Source organism: Rhineura floridana, chromosome 5 (genome assembly GCF_030035675.1).
Source record: "Rhineura floridana isolate rRhiFlo1 chromosome 5, rRhiFlo1.hap2, whole genome shotgun sequence".
Lineage (NCBI taxonomy): Eukaryota > Metazoa > Chordata > Lepidosauria > Squamata > Rhineuridae > Rhineura > Rhineura floridana.
This window is the reverse complement of record NC_084484.1, coordinates 93,983,866-93,999,135: the sequence shown is the minus strand read 5'-3', so window position 1 is coordinate 93,999,135 and position 15,270 is coordinate 93,983,866. Positions and strand designations below refer to the sequence as shown.

The 15,270-nt window shown below is 40.8% G+C and overlaps 2 protein-coding genes across 6 annotated transcripts in view; both read right to left on the bottom strand.

The window, feature by feature from the left end:
- The window catches only part of ICOSLG (inducible T cell costimulator ligand), a 30,069-nt gene extending 24,745 nt beyond the window's left edge, over positions 1 to 5,324 (bottom strand). For 3 of the 5 annotated variants that reach the window (XM_061627511.1, XM_061627512.1, XM_061627513.1), the window contains exon 1: positions 4,826 to 5,324. Coding sequence is in view for 2 of the 5 variants with exons in the window: in XM_061627513.1 (XP_061483497.1) it covers positions 4,826 to 4,856 (31 nt within the window). In the remaining 3 variants the exon portion in view is untranslated. Of the gene's footprint in view, positions 1 to 728; positions 927 to 4,825 lie in introns of all 5 variants that reach the window. The other 2 variants (XM_061627509.1, XM_061627514.1) reach the window with 1 other exon arrangement.
- Positions 5,325 to 12,320: 6,996 nt separating this feature from the next.
- DNMT3L (DNA methyltransferase 3 like) overlaps positions 12,321 to 15,270 on the bottom strand; it is a 49,747-nt gene continuing 46,797 nt past the window's right edge. Inside the window, exon 12 of the mRNA XM_061629703.1 lies at positions 12,321 to 12,483. Within this exon, the coding sequence (XP_061485687.1) occupies positions 12,339 to 12,483 (145 nt within the window). The 3' untranslated portion in view covers positions 12,321 to 12,338. The remainder of the gene's footprint in view (positions 12,484 to 15,270) is intronic.

Here is a 15,270-nt window from a genome sequence, read left to right as displayed (position 1 = left end):
AATTTAATTTATATACCGCCCTAAGCCCGGAGGCTCTCTGGGCGGTGTACAAAAAGATAAAAACCAGCACAATATATAAATACAATAAATCAAGAAACAAAACAAACAAACAACAAAAGAACCAAACAACGTCCAAAATACAGAAATGCTGTTAAAATACACTTTAATATGCCTGGGAGTATCAAAAGGTTTTCACCTGGCACCGAAAAGATAGTAGCGTCGGCGCCAGGCGCACCTCATCGGGGAGACTGTTCCACAGTTTGGGGGCCAAAGAATGTTTTTGTTTATTATGTTTTTAAACTATCTTTCTTTTGTCAACTACCCTGTGACCATCTTTGGGATAAGGGTGGTATCAAAATCTCTTAAGAAATAAAACCCAGTCATCTACACTGCATGGATCAGATATGCAGAAACAGCACATCTGATCCCCTCTCCCATTTCAGATCTGGGCAGGTTCCTATGTTGCAAGAGCATCAGGACCACGAAGGAGACAAGTGCAACAACCTGAGTAGGTGGGTAGTTAAAAGAAGTTCAACAAAGCAGGCAGTGTTTTGAAGCTAGAGAAGCCATGTTGACAACAGCTTGGTCCTCACCAGGAGACAAACTGTGTAGATTACAGTGCAGGAGCAAACTCTGGGGATTTATAGTGAAAGGTGAGGTGTTTCCTGTTAGCTGGGACACCGGACAGACCACAGAGTGAGCAAGTGAAGATGGCACTCTATGCTTACAGTTCCTTCTGGCCAGGTGTTTTGGTGGCAGATAAATATAATGGTCTGATGTATCAAAGGCTAGCTTTATATCTGGTGACGCCTTGGGCAAGGAACATCTTTGGTATTCTCCATCTGTTCCAACTTTTCAACTCCTTGTATTTTACTGCATTCTTGTTTCACGATTTTGATGCAAAAATCTGCTTGCGTGATTGAGTCCTATCATATAAGATGATAAATATGCATGAATTGATTTGATAACAATCATACAATAAATAGTTTCCAGAGGGAAAGTCATGTTAGTCATGTAGCAGCAAAGACAAGAAAGGGTCTTGTGACACCTTAAAGGCTAACGAATTTATTATGGCATAAGCTTCCACGGACTACAAGTCCACTCCATCAGAAGCATGAAATGTTCAAAAGACACTGTAACATGAAACTGAATTACAATTCATCAAGAGGTTAAACTGCAGATTGAACTAAGACAAAGAATTTTTATTACTATGTGTATTAATTGGCTAAACATTGTTATGTTATCAACGGTTTTGGGAATGACACAGTTAATTATGTAATTATCACTACTGTATCTGTAATTTTCTACAGTTCATTTCCCTCTGACTTCATAGAATAGTAGAGTTGGAAAGTGCCTATAAGGCCATCTAGTCCAGCCCCCTACTCAATGCAGGAATTCAACTTAAAGCATATCTGACAGGTGGCTGTCCAGCTGCCTCTTGAAAGCCTCCAGTGTTGGAGAGCCCAACACCTCCCTAAGTAATTAGTTTCTTTGTCATACCATTCTAACAGTTAGGAAGTTTCCCCTGATGTTCAGTAGAAATCTGGTTTCCTGTAACTTTAGCCCATTATTCTGTGTCCTACACTCTGGGAAGGCCGAGAAAAGATCCTGGATCTCCTTTGGGTGACAAAGAAAAGTGCTAGTGTATCTCCCCTCACGTTTCTCTTTTCAAGGCTAAACATGCCCAATTGTTTCAGTCACTCCTCATAGGGCTTTGTTTCCAGTCCCCTGATCATTCTTGGTGCCCTCCTCTGGACCTGTTCTAGTTTGTCTGTATCTTTCTTAAAGTGCAGTGTCCAGAACTGGATCCAGTACTCAGGATGAGGCCTAAACAGTGCCGAATAGAGGGGAAGTAGTACTTCACACAATTTGGAAACTATACTTCTGTTAATGCAGCCTAAAATAGCATTTGCATGTTTTTCAGCCACATCACACGGTTGGTTCATATTCAGCCTGTGATCAACAACAGTTCCATGATACTTCTTGCATGTCGTATTGCTGAGCCAAGTATTCCCCATCTTATAACTATGCAGTTGGTGTCTTTTTCTTAGGTGTTGAACTTTGCACTTACCCCTGTTAAATTTCATTCTGTTGTTTTCAGTCCAGTGCTGCAGCCTATCAAGATCCCTTTGAATTTTGTTTCTGTCCTCCAGGGTATTAGCTATCCCTCCCAATTTTGTATCATCTGCAAATCTGATAAACATTCCTTGCACTTCCTCATCCAAGTCATTAACAAAAATGTTGAACAGCACTGGTCCCAAGACTGAGCCCTGCAGTACCCTGCTCATTACCTCCCCTCCCTTTCAGAAGGAACCATTGATAAGCACCCTTTGAGTATGATTCTGCCTCACTGTCTAGAATTCCTGCCCCCTCCCCCCCAATGCCACGTATAATGCCTGTAACTCACTTTTGACTTTCAGGCATGTCTTGGGAAGACTTTTTTATGCAGACAGGCCTATGCAGTTGGGTAAAAAAAATTGAGTAACCAGTCATTTTAATTATCTGCATTGGTTTTAACGGCTTTTTAAAATTCTGTACACTGCCCTCATATTTTATGAAAGAGCAGGATGCAAACACTTTTATAAACAAATAAAATACTTCATCAGATGTGCGAAGTGTTAGAATGCAATCAACAAATGGTATGCCTGTGAACAGGTAAATTTCTCCAAAAATAATATATATATATATATACACATATATACACATATATATACATATATATACATATATATACATACATATATATACATACATATATATACATATATATACATACATATATATATATATATATATATATATACACACACACACACACACTTCTACTTTGTCTTTCAAACTTACAAAGAAGAGCTCCAAGATAATGGTAACAATACTACAAAAATACCATAGTATCAATGAAGATAATCAGTTTGCATTATTTGTTGCAGTTGTTGAGCAGTTGAGTAGATAACCCATGACAGGCACCACCTGAGACCAGTGCCCCCCCCCCCCCCCCGCAAAAGTCTGGCATGCCAAGTAGTCAATCAGAGAAATGTTGCTACGAACTTGGGGGATTCATTTCACTGTCCTAGCTAGTAACCATTCATAAATCTATGTACCATGAATGTGATTTTGTCAAATGCAGGCTGGCACATTGCACAATTTTTCAACTCATTGGGTCAAATACAGTCAACTGAAGATAAGCCACAAAAAGGGGAATGTTCTGATCAGCCCTGGTCACCTGAGGGTACTTTATATTTACCACAGGCAACCTTTACAACATAAATTAAAATAATCACAGATTGTTCTAACACTCCCAGGACAGCAAACTTTGTTTTGAAACATGTTCTTCAAATACTATGTATTTTGACTTGCCAGAAGCTTCACAAAGCTCCTGACTATGCAGTACACAGGCAGTAAAAATGCAGAATTCTCATTAAACATCTTGCATGTTTGATAAGACAAGGTGGGTTAAAATCATAATAAAATCATAATAGGAAGATTCAAATTGTTCAGTGGAATTGTCTGCATTGTAGTTTCTGTCTGGAAAATACTTAGGTATTTTCACTATTTCAGGTTGTCAGTATCCTACGTGGAACCTTTCACACATTAAACAATTCTGTACCATATATTGCTACTGTCCAGGGGCAATTGTTTCAATAGCCTAAAAGAGCCCCTCACCAGAGGGAGCAGAGCAATTCTTTGATAAGTCACACTAGGATCTGGCCCAAAAGTTTGCCTTCTGCTGCCAAGGTGCTGTTAGCATTTTGCCACTGGGTTCTGCTTTCCCTCTGGTGAATTAAAACATCCTAAGTAACCACAACTCCAGCCACACACACCCTGCAACAGTACGCAAGAGGAAAATCGTTCAAGGTGTTTCATGTTAAGTGGAAAAAACAATTCCTTATGGTGGAGAAAAAACAAAATGCATGAACAAACCACTTCCATGTGTTCTTTGGGCTGCTATCTTAGGAACATAAGAAGAGCTTGCTGGATCAGGCCAATGGCCCATCTAGCATAGCATCCTTTTCTCACAGTAGTCAACCAGATGCCCGTGCAAAGCCCACAAGCCAGACCTGAGTGCAGCAGCAATCTCTCCTCCTACATTTCCCAGCAAAAGGTATTCAGAGGCATACTGCCAACAACGATAGAAGTAGTACACAGCCATCAGCAGTCATCCTTTATTGAATACTAGACACCTGGTTTTCAAAACACACACTGCTGTAATACTTCTAAAACAGATGTTGACAGCCCAGTTCCATACATGTTACTGGGCTCCTGCTGGGAGGAAGGGGGGGATACAAATTAAACAAACAAACGTGCCTCACTGTCAATGCAGTTCACTCCTCCTAAGTAATTTAGCATGTTCTAATTTTATTTTTAGTTGTATTGTTTTATTACTGATGGGTTTGCCATTCTGGGCTCTTTTGAGAGAAAGGTTGGGATATAGGCTGAATAAATAAAGTGTGGATAATCCCCCCTTTCTAGGGTTTGATTCCAGTCAACTGAATGAACATGCCTGTGACTGTTATTAAAAGCATATAAATGCCAGCATGATTAAGAAAAACCCCAACAACAACTGCGTACAGGATAGTGTAACGTCCAAGCGCATACAATCGCTTCTTTTATACATGGAAGCCAAGTTCTAGATCTTGTATGTAAGGAAAGCAGCTGGGATTCTACCAGCCTGGGGAATCTTCCACAGCATTTGCAGTGTGTGACCCAGCCACATATTTATAGCGAGAGGCCGAAAGCAGAGGAGGCGGCCGCCCGCAAGTTGGAAGTGAGACAAACAGGCAGCTTTCCCTACACACCCCACCACAGCTCCGAGAGCTCCACTCACCTTCTGGGCGCCATCCTGGCCGCCGCCGCATCTAAGGCAAGGAGCGGGCGAGAAGGACGCAGCTGGAGAGGCCACCACCACCACCAGCAGCAGCAGGAAGCCTCCCGCGCGGGTATTCCCGAGCCCGGAGGGCTCTCGTTGGACCGCCTTACACCCGGGACGACCGGTCAATACAGTGGTACGGGACGGACGGACGGTCCCCGAGCCTAGCTAGGACCGCAACAGAGTTGGTCCCGTGAGGCAGCTGGCGCGGTCTCGAGCGACGCTTCATTTCGAAAGCTCCCCCAAAGAACACACCAGAAACCGCCGAGGTTTCTAATTCACGCCCGAAGGCTGGAGCGGAGAAAAAAAATGGGCATCGAAGGTTACATTTCGGCGCAGGAGTCTTTTGCCCTTCCCCTCAGGCGACTGAGGAAGCGCGCACAAGACTAACGCCTACTCTCGCTTGCCTTGCCGCCTACTACAAACACGCTAGTAGGTGTGCCGCGTGACGTCTCCCGCAGAGCTTGGAAAAGTTACTTTTTTGAACTACAACTCCCATCAGCCCAATCTAGTGGCCATGCTGGCTGGGGCTGATGGGAGTTGTAGTTCAAAAAAGAAACTTTTCCAAGCTCTGGTCCCGACACGTCGTTCCCCCCCTCTTGATTGTGCAACCTGGCTGACCCAGCGCGTGTTAACAACCCTCCTGACCTTGGCGTGTATTTGGACCCCAATGAGATTTCCAATGGAAGGATGGAGGCCCCGCCTTTTTTTGGTCACCACAGGTGTGTTTGACATTATTGAAGCACCTTGAGTCAAAAAACACTTATTCGGAGGAGGTAGGATTTTTCTGAGCAGTATAGGATGGCTCCTTCTGCACGCATATTGAGTATTGTTTCCAGAGGGAAAATGGTACTTGGTAACTGGCGGGAATTGGGTGTGTTGTACGGATGAAGTTTTGCCAATGTCCTAGAAGGACAACCCTGTAGATCTGTTGTTGTATGTGCCTTCGAGTTGATTACAACTTATGGCTACCCTATGAATCAGTGACCTCCAAGAGCATCTGTCATGAGCCACCCTGTTCAGATCTTGTATGTTCAGGTCTAGTGGCTTTCTTTATGGAATCAATCCATCTCTTGTTTGGCCTTCCTCTTTTTCTACTCCCTGCTGTTTCTCCCAGCATTATTGTCTTTTCAAGTGAATCCTGTCTTCTCATGATGTGTCCAAAGTATAATAACCTCAGTTTCATCATTTTAGTTTCTAGTGATAATTCTGGTTTAATTTGTTCTAACACCCAATTATTTGTCTTTTTTGCAGTCCATGGTATGCACAAAGCTCTCCTCCAACACCACATTTCAAATGAGTTGATTTTTCTCTTATCCGCTTTTTTCACTGTCCAACTTTCACATCCATACATAGAGATTGGAAATACCATGGTCTGAATGATCCTGACTTTAGTGTTTAGTGATACATCTTTGCATTTGATAAATCCACATAGCAGCAGGCAAAGCTAATATATGAATCTTTTGTTTCATGATTGATATGTATGTTAATAGAAAAACAATTATGGAATTCACTTGATTTGACATGAGTTTGTTTAGTTTTGGTTCATGCATGTATGCTCACCACTTGATGGCTGCATGCATGAATTAGTGTTCAGTGATACATCTTTGCATTTGAGGACCTTTTCTAGTTCTTTCACAGCTGCCCTCCCCACTCCTAGGCTTCTTCTAATTTCTTGACTGTTGTCTCCATTTTGGTTAATGACTGTGCCAAGGTATTGATAATGCTTGACAAGTTCAATGTCCTCATTGTCAACTTTAAAGTTACATAAATCTTCTGTTGTCATTACTTGAGTCTTTTTGATGTTCAGCTGTAGTCCTGCTTTTGTGCTTTCCTCTTTAATTTTCATCAGCATTCGTTTCAAATCATTACTGGTTTCTGCTAGTGGTACGGTATCATCTGCATATCTTAAATTATTGATATTTCTCCCTCACATCTCCTTCAGCTTGGTGCAATCCTGCTTTCTGTATGATATGTAGATCTACTCATATTTAAATTATACAGTAAATGGCAGAAATCTGCCCCCAGGGCTTTTAGCTGGGGTATTTTTGGACCCCAGTAGTTTTTTGTTTTCAGAAAGAAATGTTAAGTGGAAATTTGGGATGTTGCGGAGATTAAAATTTGTGACAATTTCCTAAAAGGCCATCCCTGTAGGTCTATTCATGTGTAGATTACACAATGAAACGTCCATCTGGGGTCCAAAAGTACCGTATAAATCTGCATGAATGGTCTACTTTCTATGTTCAGGGCATACTTACCTGGGAGTAAGTTCCAATGAATTCAATGTGACTTAAATTTTTAGTAGGTCCCATTGAATTTCACCGTAAGGGATCTTTATCCAGCCTTTCACTATTCATATTTGGGAGAAAATCTATGAGCCTTGTTATTCTTGGGCCAAATACAGATAACAACAAAATACAATCAGTAAAATGAGATCACCAATACATTCTTGTCTTATTTATCATCATCATCACTGTTTATTTGTATGCCGCCTTTCCATAACAATTTATGCACAAGGCGGCTCACATGAACAGAAAAAAAGTTACACAACTCACTGTAAGAAATAAATTCAAATGGTCACTAAGTTAACAAGTTATGTCTTTTATCAGTGAACTTTATGGCCAAGTGAACCCTGCTCTTTCAAGTTCTACTGGTCCAATGCCCTGACCACTATTTATTTTATTTATTTATTAAATTTATTAGTTGCCCATCTAGCTGGCAATCCAGCCACTCTGGGCGACGTACAAAATTAAAACATATAGTTACATTAAAATTTTTAAAATCTCAACCAATAATAATAAAACCTAACCCACCCCAAAAGCCTGTTTGAAGAGCCAGGTCTTCAAGGCCCGGCGAAAGCTCACCATAGAGGGGGCATGACGGAAGTCATTTGGGAGGGAATTCCACAGAGTGGGGGCCACAATTGAAAAAACCCTCTCCCTAGTCCTCACCAGTCTAGCTGTTTTAACTGGTGGGCTGGAAAGAAGGTCTTTCGAGGCTGATCTAGTTGAGCGGCATCACTGATGATGCTGGAGGCGCTCCTTCAGATAGACTGGGCCGAAACTGTGCAAGGTTTTAAAGGTCAAAACCAACACCTTGAATTGGGCTTGGAAAACAACTGGTAACCAGTGTAACTCCTTCAGCACTGGAGTGATGTGAACTTGCTGGCAGCTGCCTTTAATCAGGCGAGCCGCCGCATTCTGTACCAGTTGCATTTTCTGGACCGTTTTCAAGGGTAACCCCACGTAGAGCGCATTACAGCAGTCTAGGCGAGAGGAGACCAGGGCATGTGCCACTGATGGGAGCAGAGGGTTGGGAAGGTAGGGGCGCAGCCTCTGAATCAGATGGAGTGGATACAGCGCTGCCCTGCTCACAGCCGAAACCTGAGCCTCCATGGACAGCTGGGAGTCAAGAATGACCCCCAGGCTGCGGACCTGGTCTTTCAGGGGCAATTGTACCCCACTGAGTACCAGGTCAACATCCCCCAGCCTTCTCTTGTCTCCCACAAACAGTACCTCAGTTTTGTCAGGGTTCAGCTTCAGCTTATTCCTTCCCATCCAGCCACTCATCGACTCCAGGCACTTGGATAGGGTTTCTACAGCCAACCTCGGTGAAGATTTAAATGAGAGATAGAGCTGCGTGTCATCTGCATACTGGTGACATTGCAGCCCAAATCTCCTAATGATAGCCCCCAGTGGCTTTAGATAGATGTTAAACAGCATCAGGGAGAGGATGGAACCCTGTGGCACCGCACAAGCGAGAGGCCAAGGATCCAAAACCTCATCCCCCAGTGCCACTCTGTGGTATCTCCCAGAGAGGAAGGAGCGGAACCACTGTAATACAGTTCTCCCTGTGCCTAACCACTCCAGGCAGTCCAGAAGGATACCATGGTCAACGGTATCAAAAGCCATTGAGAGATCCAGGAGGACAAGGAAGGTGCATTCGCCCCTATCCAATGCCCTCCTCATATCATCCACCAAGGCCGTTTCAGTTCCATGTCCTGGCCTGAAGCCTGATTGAAATGGATCCAGATAATCCGCTTCCTCCAAATGTGCAAATGCTATACTGTATTTGGTACTTGTTATATGTACTTTGAAAAACTAACAAAAATCTCTAGGATAGAGAAAATGGTGGTTGCCGAGATACCGCTTTTATTAAACAGCATCAGTCCCAATGGAGCTAGAATTGTGAGAGGAGAGAGCCGAGCTGAATGTAATTTTGTTGAATGAATTTATTTGAAAGCAGCCCCATGTGAAAATAATGCCCCAGAAGAAGCTCTCAACCAAGCAGCTTTTCCTCCAAGAAATTGAAATGGTGCAGTCATGAGAGGACTTCAGCACATTAGAGAACTAATAAAGGTGATGATTAGGTGTCTGTTATGTTAACAGACATACCCCCCCCATATCTTCACTCCTCCGAGGGGCCAATTCAGCTAGTCATACTGAATGTTTCTTACCTACCCCCCAAAAGCCTGTAGTTTGAACTGTTTCAGATAATATGCCCTTAAAATAAAGGCCATCAGAAAATTCTAATTCTAGAAAATATGATCATTATACATGTAAATTTTTACTATATGTGTTTTTATTAACACATATCTATAATGGCATTATTGCAAAGCAGGGTACTTCCCCATAGCTGTTTCTTCAGACATCTCATAGCATGAACACAGGAAGCTGGAAAGGAAGTATCTCGCAAATGAGTGTGTATTTGGCACCATCGAGGACATAGATGTGTTGTTTGCTAAATCTCAAAAACCTCCATTTAAATTTCCATTAGAAAGGCAAATGATTAAACAGCACATGCATGTTTTGAATAAATAAATTCAGAAACATCTTGAGCACAATGCATGGAGTACACATAAGTGAGTCCTTCAATCTTGTTTCACTGTTAACTTTCTTTAGAATTCGTTAATAATTTGACACAGGAGGTTAATCAGTCATCTCTGTTAATAGGGACTTTTTCTTGCTTTCCTCCTGTATGCTGGAGAGACATCTGATGCAGTCTCTGTCTGTCCTCGCCAACCCCGCAACCCTCCTACCCAGCACTGGGATGGGGAACAAAAACACTTTCAATACCATGCCCCCTACCCCCGCTGAGTGAATGAGTCAGTGTCTGTCATGTGTTTATGTCTGATGATTGTGTGCTGTGTGTATATATGTGCTCTCTATGCTGTGGGTGGGTGGGTGTTGACCACTCCCAATGCTGGCATGTAGCACTTGGAGCTTTGACCTACCCTCAGTGCAGTCCCTGAGCCAAAAAAAAGTTTAGCCACACCTGCTGTAGCTAGTCTGTAGGCTCATAGATTTTCTCCCAAAGCAGAACTAAGCACAGGTAATGTGCACACAGAAAGCATTTATGAGCTTCTGGGCATGTGATTGAGTGAATAATTTTGTTTCAAGTTTTTGACTTAATACTATTTTTATGGGATTGTGCTAATCACATAGCTCTTCCTTTAATGATAGCAATATTTCTGATAGCAATATTTTCTAATTTGTTTAAGAGAACTAGGTATGGAAAAATGCACCTTTCCATTAGAGCTAGACAGAGACTGTTATTATCTTGGCCAAACTTGATGATACATTAGCTCTGTATGTGTACCCTTAAGTACAAGGTTGGTTTTTTAAAACAAAAGTTGCCAGTATGGGGGGACCCAGTATGGTTCAGGATCTTGGTGTGGGAGTTAACCTTTTGCCCCCCATGTGGTCCCAATTCAGGCTGAGCCCCTTATGCCTGCAATTTGCTAAAATCCCTGCCATTTGCTTTAACGGGAGCTTTGCCCCTCATGAAATTTGTGTTTAATAGCCCACCACATGTGTGCACATACACACACATTTTGGGTACAAATACAGAGTGAACATAACACCTAACTCTTGAAAGTTGTTCCCACATTGGCAGTAGTAGAGATGTGCAGCAGACTGCTCATGTCCATGTTTATTTTTTCCAAACATGAATGTGTGTGTGTTGATTTAGTTTTTAGTCATTTTCTCATAATGCAAAGGCAAAAAAGGCTTTAATTTTGAACTCTTTACAGATATTTTTGCCAGATGCAAGGGTCTGTTTGTTTCTGCTGAATCCTTCCCCAAAAGGGAAGTCTATGAAATAGTTTGGATCTAATGGGATTGTGCAAGGCTGCAAAATATGGCCATTTAATAGTGAATCAAGCCTGTTCTAATGTTCCATAGAAGGTGCACAGATGGTTATTACTGTGAAGCAATGAGACTTCCCTCTTACTGCTACCATAGTTTTATTCCTGTTCCTGAATTCTAGTTCAGTTTCATTCCATAAGGGAAATTTCACACTTAAAACAAAAAGCGCAAGTGTATCCATTCTTTTACATATTAAAGAACTTAAAAAAAAAAAAGCTTTGGAACTGCTCCAGACATAGACAGACAGCGCTAGTCATATTTCTGAGTTGTCCCTCCCACCAAGAAAGTGCTACAAAAATCTGTGAAATGTCTTGATAAGAGACTATGGTGGGACTAGTGGCACACACAAAGAATGAGCACATTCTTTCAGTAGCAGAATAACTGTTGATCAGGTTGGCCTCTGAGAAAACTGAAATTCTGGTGAACAGAAACCCTTCTGGAAGCATAAACTACCCTTTGAATTGCCTCTCTTTTTTGACAAACACTTTTCAATACAGGCCTTGGAATATATGCTTTAGAATATAATTCAGTAAGTCAACATTGACACTAAATCATTGGAGTTGGGCCATAAAAATGGTCAAGATTGTTATTTGATGAGAATTTGGGGTAAAGAACTTTATAGATGGTTTACTTCCATGGGGTTAAACAAATAAAATCAAACCATTGCATTTATTTCATGACAAAAGAACCTTTATTTATTTTTAGAAGTACCGTTTGGAAAGCATATGTAAGTACAATATGTTCAAAAGCAAACATTTTAATTTTTTTAACACTACAAAGTTTCTTTTTTCATTCTCTTAATCATTAAGACTGAATGTAGCCATGAATTGTTATAATTCCTCACATTCATGAGGGTGTTCACAAATTACTGGAATTCAAAGATTTAAAAATATATACAACAAAGATGTGCACAATATAGATCTGTATATATTATTCCATTCCAATTGGTTTTAATTATATTATACCATGTTTTGATGTTGTATACTGCCATGGGGCCCTTGTTATGAATAAATAACAAAACAGAACAATGTGGCTTGTGTATGTGCATGATGCAAAACCAGTTAAAATAAAATAAAAAATACTTAAGAATGGAATAGGAATTATATCAATAGTCCAATAATTGTTTTTTTTTTTAGGACTGATGGCCATAGGATGACAAGAAGAACATCTTGGCCGGCTCCTATGCATCTAAAGCAGCTTGGTACAAATAAATCAGTAGAAGAACTTTCTCAGGCATGGCGATAATATTCTATCTTACTAATATCAAAACTGTATCAAAGACACAGCTGAATGGCAACTTTGCATATAGGTTAGCTTGCAGTGGCTTATGGAAAAGTCCTAAAATATTCTTTCAAGGGAACAAAAAATTCCTTAATTAGAGTGGCTGGACGCTGAGAAAAAATTCTGGTTTTAAGGATGTTCTTTGCCAACAGAGACAAATCCACATACAAGGATGAAGCTGAATATTTACTGGAAAAGAAAAAAGACCACAATATTCATGTTAAAAAATCCAAAGAAATGACTTCACTCCTTCCCTGAATATGCATTAATAAACCCTTCAGTTACATTTCATTTACATTTACTTTTCAGTCTGTTCAGGAAATTATGCTGTTTCCCACCCAGGACTCTTGCCCTTTGCCACACACACAAAAACTCACCCTTACAATGTCTCATTGTACCATAACTACCTCTGGAATGGTTTGGGTTGCCACCTTGTTTCCTGACAACACTCCATCTGATTTAAGGTGATTCTCCATTCCACTAGAGCCCCAGCTATGCTGTTCAGGAGAGGCTTGGGGGTGGGGTGGAAAGGGACAGGAAAGTTCAGTTGCATGCACAACTTTTCACTTGCAGAACTTTGGTTTCAAAGTCATGGTAAAAGTTTTTATGAATTAAACTCTGACTCATGAGATATGGATTCTAGTCCAGTAGTTTCCATTCCCCGCCCCCAACAGACCACTTGAAAATTGCTGAGGATCTTGGTGGGTCACTTAATTCTTTTTCTGCCTATTATAGCAATCATAATGTGCTGTGCTAGATGGTGTATGACTTTTAATTGAATTCAATAGAATTCTAATTGTAATACAATAAAATACAATATAAGAAAGAAAATAAGCTTTAAAAATTCAATTAAAATTCAATATGAATATTTAAGGTGGACATGCCACAGACCACCTGAATGAAGCTCGTGGACCACTGGTGGTCCATGAACCACAGTTTGGGAACTTCTGCTCTAGTCTATGAAAGTGTATGTTTTTGTTTGGAGACGGCTGTGGGCTCAGAGAGAAGTATTACTGGTTGGGAGGCAGATACCAACTTTTGCTTCTCCAGCCCTTTTTTTTCCTTTTATGCACATGGAGAAGAACAGTCTGCTGAGAAGCCAGAAGGTTTGGCTAGCTAGCCTTGCCCAGAAGAGTAAGAACCTTGCCACAGCTGTTGCTGTTTCCACAGGAAAGCTTTATTTATTTTGAGGCTGCTGTGGAAAGCAAGTCACCACCGGGAGGCCAGCCCCAGGGGGATGGACCTGAAGGAGACAACAACGGTTTTTCTTTGGGTTCTCCTTCAGAGTGTGATGAGGAAGATGTCACTCCCACTGGGTAATTGTTTGTGTATTAGCTTGCTTCTAGGTGAGAGATTGGAGTAGCTGGGGCGAGTGGGGTATATGTGAAGTTAACCAGGTGTGAGAGGTGGAATGCTGGGGAGCTCCATCTGTGGTGAGAGCATGAATGCAGCTCATAAACCTGTATTCAGTATGATTGCTGGGCATTTGGGATTTTGCTATTTTATACTGTTTTATTTATTTATTTATTGTACTTAGCTAAGTATTACTCTTGGTAGACACACTGAAATTAATGAACCTAAGTTAGTCATGTCCATTAACCTCAATGGGTTTACTCTGAGTAGGACTACCATTAAACACCACCCATTGCATTTCTCTTTTTTAATGATATCCATCATTTTGGGCCCATACGTGGCCTATAAATGAACCATAACATAATACATTTGTTGGCTTCAAGGTGTCACAAGACTCTTTATTGTTTTTGCTGCAAGACTAGGGATCACACTTGTGGGATTAAATCAGAAAAAACCATCCCCATACCTTCCCTTCAGCTTCTTCAGAAATGTTCAGAGATCTCGCTGAAGTTAATCTACAATATTGTGTGAATTCTTCTCTCGTATATAACAGTGTTAATGTGAACAGAACACTTGTATGAGTTGTTAATTAAATCCACATTGTTGTTGTTGTTATGTGCCTCCAAGTCGACTGTGACTTATGGCGACCCTATGAATCAGTGACCTCCAAGAGCATCTGTCATGAACCATCCTGTTCAGATCTTGTAAGTTCAGGTCTGTGGCTTACTTTATGGAATCAATCCATCTCTTGTTTGGCCTTCCTCTTTTTCTACTCCCTTCTGTTTTTCCCAGCATTATTGTCCTTTCTAGTGAATCCTGTCTTCTCATGATGTGTCCAAAGTATAATAACCTCAGTTTCATCATTTTAGTTTCTAGTGATAATTCTGGTTTAATTTGTTCTAACACCCAATTATTTGTCTTTTTTGCAGTCCATGGTATCTGCAAAGCTCTCCTCCAACACCACATTTCAAATGAGTTGATTTTTCTCTTATCCGCTTTTTTCACTGTCCAACTTTCACATCCATACATAGAGATTGGAAATACCATGGTCTGAATGATCCTGACTTTAGTGTTTAGTGATACATCTTTGCATTTGATAAATCCACATAGCAGCAGGCAAAGCTAATATATGAATCTTTTGTTTCATGATTGATATGTATGTTAATAGAAAAACAATTATGGAATTCACTTGATTTGACATGAGTTTGTTTAGTTTTGGTTCGTGCATGTATGCTCACCACTTGATGGCTGCATGCATGAATGGGTCGGCAGTGAACCAGCATATTACCTCACACAACTATTAAATGAAGTGAATTCCCACATTCGGTCATCAAGTGTACAGAAATCAAATTATGTACATGCATGTGTGAACCAACCCTTACGTCTCTAACCAAGCACCTCACAACATATATCTTCCACAAACTAAGATTAGTTTTCTCATTTGATAAGCTGAATGAAGGGATGCTACCTGTCAGTCTGTGCATTCATTTTCAAAATGTAGCCCTAGATATTTTATATTGCCTTAATTCATAAATCATGCATTAAAACAGAAAATATATTCTTAGCCTTACTTTTGAAAGGACATTACATTTTCTCACACTATCACAGAGGAGTTGAAGGATA